The sequence below is a fragment of the Papaver somniferum genome, unplaced genomic scaffold (assembly GCF_003573695.1).
Source record: "Papaver somniferum cultivar HN1 unplaced genomic scaffold, ASM357369v1 unplaced-scaffold_132, whole genome shotgun sequence".
In the NCBI taxonomy this organism is placed as follows: Eukaryota; Viridiplantae; Streptophyta; class Magnoliopsida; order Ranunculales; family Papaveraceae; genus Papaver; species Papaver somniferum.
In genome coordinates, this window is record NW_020622381.1 from 7,609,918 (window position 1) to 7,618,574 (window position 8,657).

The 8,657-nt window shown below is 38.8% G+C and overlaps 2 protein-coding genes across 3 annotated transcripts; both read right to left on the reverse strand.

Annotated features, from left to right (window-relative positions):
* Positions 1 to 2,307: 2,307 nt before the first annotated feature.
* On the reverse strand, positions 2,308 to 4,535 carry LOC113333092 (pectinesterase-like). Its single transcript, XM_026579581.1, has 2 exons — positions 3,306 to 4,535; positions 2,308 to 3,210 (listed from the first exon to the last, which is right to left on the reverse strand). Exons 1-2 carry the CDS (start codon positions 4,348 to 4,350, stop codon positions 2,513 to 2,515), a joined length of 1,743 nt encoding a protein of 580 aa, XP_026435366.1. The 5' UTR covers positions 4,351 to 4,535; the 3' UTR covers positions 2,308 to 2,512.
* Positions 4,536 to 4,832: 297 nt separating this feature from the next.
* On the reverse strand, positions 4,833 to 7,927 carry LOC113333366 (pentatricopeptide repeat-containing protein At5g64320, mitochondrial-like). 2 transcript variants are annotated; one of them, XM_026579876.1, is made up of 3 exons: positions 7,817 to 7,922; positions 5,451 to 7,572; positions 4,833 to 5,233 (listed from the first exon to the last, which is right to left on the reverse strand). In XM_026579876.1, exon 2 carries the CDS (start codon positions 7,568 to 7,570, stop codon positions 5,711 to 5,713), a length of 1,860 nt encoding a protein of 619 aa, XP_026435661.1. In that variant the 5' UTR covers positions 7,571 to 7,572; positions 7,817 to 7,922; the 3' UTR covers positions 4,833 to 5,233; positions 5,451 to 5,710. The 2 variants fall into 2 exon arrangements, with proteins under 2 accessions (XP_026435661.1, XP_026435660.1); XM_026579875.1 differs by having other exon boundaries at positions 5,451 to 7,927.
* Between the last annotated feature and the right edge of the window lie 730 nt (positions 7,928 to 8,657).

Consider the following 8,657-nt stretch of genomic DNA (forward strand, 5'->3'; position numbering starts at 1 on the left):
ATAAACAAAGTTCGGTAACATGTCTGTTAACCGAACGACTAAAAACCTCAATTAAAGAGCGAGTTCGGTAACCTGCGTGTTTGGAAAACGTAACCGAACTACACTTTCAGATGAGTTCGGTAACCTGTTCTTCACATAAGGTAACCGAACAAGCCCAAATCTACTCTAAAAATTTACAGTTTTTTGAAAAGTTGGAGCAATTCAACCAACATTATTTAAGTTTAAAGCATACCTGGGTACCCAAATACTCTTCCTCCGGTTGTGGTTGGTAAAATCGATCGTTTTTCATGTTTTCCTTCTTCATCTTCTCTAACTTTACTCTCTCAATAATTCTACTTCTTTTAAAAAAAACCATCTGATTTTTTAATCTCACTAATTATCTTTAACTTAATCATTTTACTAATCATGACAGTAACTATTATTAACATTAACTAATCATTACCTAAAATTAATCAGGAGGGTAATTTAGGTATTAATATAAATATTTAGATAAGGGGTGACCTAGATTTATTTCTAATGTTTTACCCAAAATAAAATAATGGTCCCCACAAAAAAAACCATGGTCCCAAAAAACGGTTCATATAAAATCAAGTTAGGCTTAATATAAGCCCAGCCCATTAATTTATTAAACCTCCTCAAACCCACCTACCCATTTTCACATGTAATACAATTAAAGCTCCAGACTTCCTGTGAACATTTCTTCCGTGAAGAGCTAGTTTTAAATCTTCCCAAAATCAATCATTACCTAGCCAAGAAAGTCCGGTTATATATATGCAAGATGCAGAGAAATAAGCAGCATTTTCGAAGTCAATACAAAGTTGAAAACACAGTTTGTGATTTCATTATAGATGGTGGTTGTGAACAAAATTTGGTTTCCATAAAAATGATCGAGTCATTGGGGTTTGAGATGGACTGGTATCCTGTTTCTGACCAGATAAAGTGGGTCAACAACAACGACGATGGGATGATCACCTGTATGGGTGTGTGTAAACTTCCGGTTTCAATTGGTAAGTGTTACTCGGACACAATCTTTTGTGAAGTAGTTAACATGGATGTTTGCGATGTTGTGTTGGGTATTCCGTGGTTGTTTGATGTTCGAGCATTTCACAATTGTCGTGATAACATTTATGAATTCATATGGGGAGCAACCAAGATCAAGCTGATGCAGGGTAAAAGACCGCCAGAAAAATCGAAAGAGGTGGCTTTTAAAAGTGCACTTTACACAGATGGTGAGGCTGAGTTCAAAAACAACTTTGGTGAAGTTGAACAGAACATTAGTGATGATGTCCAGGGAATTCATCAAGTGACTGGGGGAAATGAGATGCTTAAGGTTAGTCCTTCCCAGTTGGATATAGCTGTGGGGGTAGTTCCCGAAAGCAGCACTTATGAAGACTCATACGCATTTACCATGTTTTCTGACGATACTTCCAACTCTTATGGATACCGAAGGGACAATGCTAGGAAGATTTCATGGGAGCTTCTACATTGCAACGCTAGGAGCAAACGACATTGTGTGGCGGATTATTAAAATGAAAAATATAAAGTTGAGATTGTTTTTTGAACGGTTAATGATTCCGATGCATGATTCAAGATCTGCTTATGCCACCTTTGGGAGTGCCAAGGTCCTTTCTTCGACTTGCCATTTTCAGTATAAATTCGAGACGAGCTTCGTCGCAGTAGGGGAGCCTGATACTGATACGTGACGTATTTTGGCAAGTCCATTATATTTCCAAAATTTGACTAAATTTTGGATATCTCTTAATTTTAGTACTTTAATTATTAGGATGTTTAGTTTCTTGTTAGATTTGTCCTGTCTTCATGAGAATAATATATTCTCCAAGTTAGTTTAGGAACATTCTAGATTTCTAGATTTAATATTTGGAGGCTATAAATAGCCATTTCCTTTATCATTGTAATTAGCTTGGATTAGCTCGTTTAATGAAAATACCATTTGGTTAAAAACCTATTTGATTCTCTCTGAGATATTGATCATCTTTGATTGTTATTCGTCGCTTTGCTCCTGGATTAGAGTTGTTTATCATATTTGGGTCCTGTTTATCGGAATGGATTCTCCACGTGTCGGTTGTTGGTTGTTTTCAAATCGTTTCCGGTGTGACGTATCAATGACATATAAATTTTAGATGAGAAAGAATGATGCACATGAGGAATGTTTGGAATCGTTCAATGCAGGTGGGATCTACTCGTTATAGAAAAAAAAAAAAAAAAAAAAAAAAAAAAAAAAAAAAAAAAAAAAAGGCATGACGCACAAATAATAACATAGTGAATGGTCGGGAAGTGAAAACAAGGTGATGATGGGAGGTGTTCAAGAATCTTAGAAATGTATGACAAATTTACAAGTAAAAATATATTCATAAATTTTCTTCTCTCTCAAAAGAATACTGCCAAATAAAAGGCGAAGAAACTCAATACAAATCAATGCTATCTTCTTCTTCTTCTACATGTGTATTCCTCTCTTTGTAGCAACAGAACATGTAAGTTTTGAATGATCAAATTAGTGTGTGAACCCTAGCATGAATGGGACTCCAGTGCTTTTCAACCACATTTGTCCACGGATGAATGGCTGTGCTGTGTATCTAGCTGCTACCTTTCTGTCTGTGATGGCATGGTAACCCTTCCACTTAACTCTTCTAGCAGTGTTAGCTCCAGGACCTGTGTTTGCATACTCACCGTAGTCTAAGGTGTTGAGTGCGAAGGTACCTTCCCATGGATACCAACCATCTGGATGAATCAAATCACCAATAGCGCATTCCATGAAAATGGTCCTTGAGTATTCCTTCCATGGGCGACCCAAGTAAGAATTGATCTTGAACCTGACAGGGAAAAGTTGTCGTTCTGGCACGATTTGACAGTTTTGGAGGACTAGACCAGTGGTTTCAGCAGCCTTGCTCCTTCCATGAGCTGTGATTGTGTTCAGTTGGTTGTCCATGGGTTTTCTGACAATGATCATTGAGTTCTGGATAATGGTTGCAGAGTCACCGAAGATGAAGTCGATTGTGCCTGATATGATGCAGTTGCGGTAGAATTGGCGGTAGGTTTGTACGTACAAAGTGTCTTGGTATCCATCCATTCTACAGTTGTAGAAAGCAGATCTGTCTGATTGAACTCGTAGAGCCACGGCTTGATGACCTTCAGGCCCAGCTGTGTTTCTGAATCCCATCGAATAGCAATGGAAATCCCTTCCGATAACGGCTGCACGCCAATGCAAGATCATTGTCAACAAACATTTAATAATACAAGGGTAGCCATAAAGTATTCATGATCAGTATATATATGTAGAAACTCACCGAAGGAGGCGGTCTTGTCGGTCTTGATACCGTCTCGGAAGCTCTTCCTTCCGGTGACGATGGATTTTGTTGGACCATCTCCATACATGACAATGTTGTGCTGGTCTTTGGTGATAGTGATGTATTCGTCATAGATACCAGCCTTAACATAAATCACGTATGCCTGGTTCTTTATGTTATTCTTTGGATATGCAGCAAGAGCAGCACTAATTGTCCTATACTGTCCGCTTCCATCTTTAGCCACGACTGCATTAGGCCTCAACCTACCACTTTGGTGTAAGGCCAAAAGCTTTCGGCTGTTGCCAGAAAACCATGTAGGGAATCCTTCCTTGTCTGTCTCAGTTAAACCTCTGCCTTGAACAGAATCGGCTGCACTGGTCAAGTTAAATGGTATGTTAAAAGATTTGAGGAGGTCTGAAATTTCGCCAACAATACCAAGAGCATTGGTTGTAAATTCAGTAACACTGATTAAACCATTGTCCATCATAGCCTTCTTCAATTCAGGGCTGATATCAAGACCATCGAGACAGTTTTCCTTGAATGAAACCACAGCACTCAACCAATTCTGAAGCTCAGGTGCAAAATCACCCAAAGCATTCAATTCGTTGTCAGTAACCATGGACACTGATTCTTTAAGGTCGTCCAATGCGTACTGTAAGTACTCCTTGCAATCACCAAGAGCTTCCTTCAGTGTTTCATTGTTGTTGACGAGCTTGGGGTCGTCTACCAGTTTTTCTGTATGTTCAATAGCCTTCTGGACCTCATCCATGGTAAACTGGATTGCTCCCTTCACCAAAACTTTGGGGTTGGCGGATCCGTTGCTAACCAAAGGGCTAAGAGTTTTGATGCATGTGTCTTTGTATTCAGTTGGGTTACACATTGTTGTCACGGCCTTCATTCCTGGTGACAAGTGATCATCTGCATTTGCTCCACCATTTGATGAGCTGTCATGTTTGTGGAAGTGGCCAACACTAGCTATTACACCAATGACAACACCTACTACTAGGATAAGCGACACACTGGCCGCTGCAACCTTTCCGATCATCTTTTTTTTTTTTCCTTTTATATGATAGTAATCTCGCCTTCGCTTTCCCTCTTGAAAGCTTTCAAATTTTGATCAAAGAAGGCGAGATGCCGGGAAACAAGAATAACAACAGGATGAGAAGAGATCTTATTATTACAATGTCATCATCCTTCTTGTAAGAACTTGTTAGTGTTCCCGGATGTTGGAGAAATGGATAATAGGAGGGGTTTTATAGCATCAGCTAGATAACAATGCCGAGTTAGTTAAGGTTGTCCATAGTTAGCTTTTCACTATTCTTAGTTAAGACAATAACTGATGGTTTTACCAATTCTTTCAATCCAGTTATCCTCCTGAACTTCAGGACTAATTTGTGGCTATGCCTTTCAACCCAGCCTAACCACCACAGCTTAAAACAGTTATTAACATATGGATGGACGGAGCTGAGTACATACTGCATTCGTTCCAGTTATGTGAATTTTAGCTGGATAACACCAGTTATGCACTTAACAGACACCCCCTAAAGTAATATGCATTACATAAAATCATGGGGAGTTCACAGAGAGGGAGGGAATTAAGATATATGAATCTGAGCAGTAGGATAATCAAGATAATGTCAAAAAAAGGTTACATCTCGAATAGGATAAATGGGAAACAATACATACTGGAACTAGCTTTCCCAAGACACTGCTGAAAGTTGAACTCCGTGTTATAAGAGCAGCCTTAACTTCCAAGAGTTGCTTGGAAATGAGTTTTCTCATGATGAATTCTTTGTTCATTCCACAAACTCCAGTGTCCGGAAACATGTCTCCTGTGACCTTTCCAGGGCCCTGCATACCCTTGGCAGGCAGACCATGATTGTGACAGTTGCATAACTGATTGTGTAGGTGTCCATTGGTAGTGATAGCTGGGGTATGAAAAACACCAAAATTTTGAGACAAATAGCCATTTTAATAGCAGGTGCTATGTTGATTCTACGGGCACCTACTGGGCCAACTCAAGATTTCTCCTTTGGAGTGTGTCTTGAAGAGAGATTTTGTTAAGTGCAAACGTCCATATAAAAAAAATTACTCTTGCTGGGACATAATGGCTCCAGAGTTTTTCAGATGGGAATTGCGGGTTACCTGGGTCATGTGCTGTCAAAGCATTCCAGGTTGATTTGACAGAGAACTCCCCTGTAGGTGATGAAGTCCACACTTTTGAATCTGGTTGAGATGTGTAAACAGGTGGAGTGGTTCTGTGTGGAAGGCACATAACAACACAATCTCAACTGGTAATCTCTTATTCTTAATTGAAGACTAGGAATGCTGATTGGTAAGTACACTGCTTCTGGTTTAAATTTGATATAATTTTCAACCTCCTATATCATCAGTACCCGAGTTTCTTATGTTTTCGTCAACCCCTCCGCCAGTATATTGCAAACTTGATCCTGATCTTCAATTAACTCTGCTTCTGAACCAGCTTCATCTCTATTATTTCTGCCGATTAACAAACCGTGTGTAGCAGCATCTGGGACCCACCCTTTCTCCAACATCTGATCTAAGAATCTACAGGCGTCATGTTTATGACCTTCCTTGCAGAGACAGTTGATCAACATGTTGTACATTGGAACAGTCAGAATTCCATCCCTTAAAGCCAGCTTATCCATTGAGTGTGTAAGCAGGTGTAACTGAGAATGGCTCGCCATACAGAACATCAGTATCTCTAAGGTCTCTGAATCTGGAACAAACCCAACTCCGAGCATCTGACTTAACAGTAGAGCACAATCACTTGTTCTGCTTTCTGCAGACATGCTACATATTAGGACATTGTAAGTCTCCACATCTAACGTACAGCCCTGCACCAACATTTGTGAAAACTGTACTAACACATCTGCTGCCCTACCCAACTTTAGCAACCCATGCATGATGATATTGTACGTCTCAAGACAGCCGGAAGTACCAGAACGAAATTCCGAAGACTTTAACAGCCTGATTGTTTCATCAGCATTTCCTGTAAGCATACATTTGAGCAAGATATTGAATGACGATGTTCTCATACTGATACCGTTGGTAGACATATAATGGTACACCGACAATGCTTCTTCCATCATATTAACACTGCATAGGCCTTCAATTAGTTGCTCGAAGGAGTTTGACTCTAAAACCCACTTCTCAACACGAACAGAATGAAATAGCTCGAGAGCCTCTTGATACTTTTCCTGTCGACAGTGTCCACATATAAGAGCAGAATAAGTAGCAACATCGGGAATGTATGACAAAATCACCATTCTATTAAGAACTTCAAACGCCTTTGTAACTTTTCCTAGTTCACAAATCCCTCGGATAAGAATACTCCAAGAAAAACTATCAGCTACATTCTTCTCAACCATTTTCTCGAGAAATTTACTTCCCTCAAAAAGTCTACCACTGTTGCAGTAACCTTGAAGCAACTCATTGTGAGGAGAAACATCAAACACAGAATTCTCCTCCAAGAACTTGGCCGCTTCACTAAACTTCCCAACTTTACCAAGCCCGCAAACAATATCAACAAATATATCAACCACAGGGTCTATACCATTATCTACCATATCTTTGAAAAGCTTAACCGCCTCATCTAACCTCCGTTCTGCACACAAACTCTCCACCAAAACCTTATAAATTAACAAACCAGGCAATGTACCAGTATCTCGCATCTTACTTAACAGTTTCATTCCAACATTTAGTTTATTAGCTTCACAATAAATAGGTATCACGGCCCAATAAAAACTCACATCCAATTTACACTCAATCTCAAACATCTCATCCAAAACTTTAACTGATTCAGCAACCCGGTCTCTCATACACAAACCCTTAATAAGTATCTCAAAAGTCCTACCATTAGGCTTACACCCTTTCTTATCCATTCTCCTGTACTGATCTAACGCAACTTCAATCCTACCATCTTCCAACAAAACTTGTATCAAGTAATTCAACGTGTCAACATTTGGTACAATTCCAGCTTTCACCATCTCTTTATAAGCAAACAATATCGAAAGCAAATCACTTTTCTCCTCTACAAGAGTACCTATTAGTACATTACAAATCCGTATAGACGGTTTTACCTTTGCGGAATTCATAATTTCGAGAACTCTTAAAGCTTCTTTAACTCTATTATTATCAACAAAACTAGTAATTAATTCAGAAAAGACTTCTTCAATTCCTATGCACTTTTCCTTAACCATATTCAAACACAGAACTTCCATTTCTTCAGTTTTTCCCACCATACCTAATTTCAGAATCATGTTAGTATAAGTATCAGGGGTATGACAAAACCGTTTCTGTAAAGAAACCCATTTTATTATCTCTATTGATGTCTTCATATCATGAGTTGAATTTAAAACCCTAAGTAAGTTATCAGGATTTAAGTTCTTCCTTAAAGCACGTATTTTTACTTCAAAATCAGTGGCTTTAGGAGTATCATTTGAAGGAATTTCACTTGAAATTGAAGAAAATAATGAATTTAAACATACCCTTTTTAGAATTTGCTTTGAATTGATCAAAGATGAAACCTTTAATGCCATTCAGTGCTACCCTTCTTCTTCTTCAGTCCTATACTCAACGAGAAATTTCCATGGGGTTTAACTCAGTTGAACATGTTACTGTACCGATGGGAACGTTTAATACTTTAATCACCTTTTACCTGGGCTTTGGACGCTCTAGTCCTCCCCTCCAAAGCCCAGTACTCTTTAATCTGAAAAGAAACTCCGGTTAGGCAGGCGGTTTGGTCTAGGGGTGAGCATTTGGCCCGTAATCCGTGGATTTAACCGGGACCAATCGCATATATGCGGATGGTTTTCCAAACCGTTCGTTAATGGGTTGGATGCGGATGAGATTTTTGGAATTCAACAGATTACAGATTGGGTCCGGATGCAACCTTGAAAATCCGTTGGACATCCATAACCGTTAGAAGAAGGATATTTATATAGTTTTTAGAAAATATATAGACAGTTTAGGAATTCTTAAGGAGTTTGCTTGAAGTGTTTTTCATGGCACTTTTATATTTATATACATGTATAGAATGTATAGATTCTATCAGAAATCTTCTATGTTGGTTTTATTCTTTCATTATAATTTTAATTAAAACAAATCCATTGGATTATTTGTACCCAATCCGTTCATCCGTGCATCCATTGGATGATGGATTGGATGCGGATGCCAAATTTGAAATCTATAATTAATTGGATTGGATGCGGATGAGGTAAAAACCGGTCCATACTGGCCCATGCTCACCCCTGGTTTGGTCTGAATTCTAGACGAGTTAGTTCAAAGTCTAGACAAATTCAACAATTCCCGTATTTTCATAATACCAAA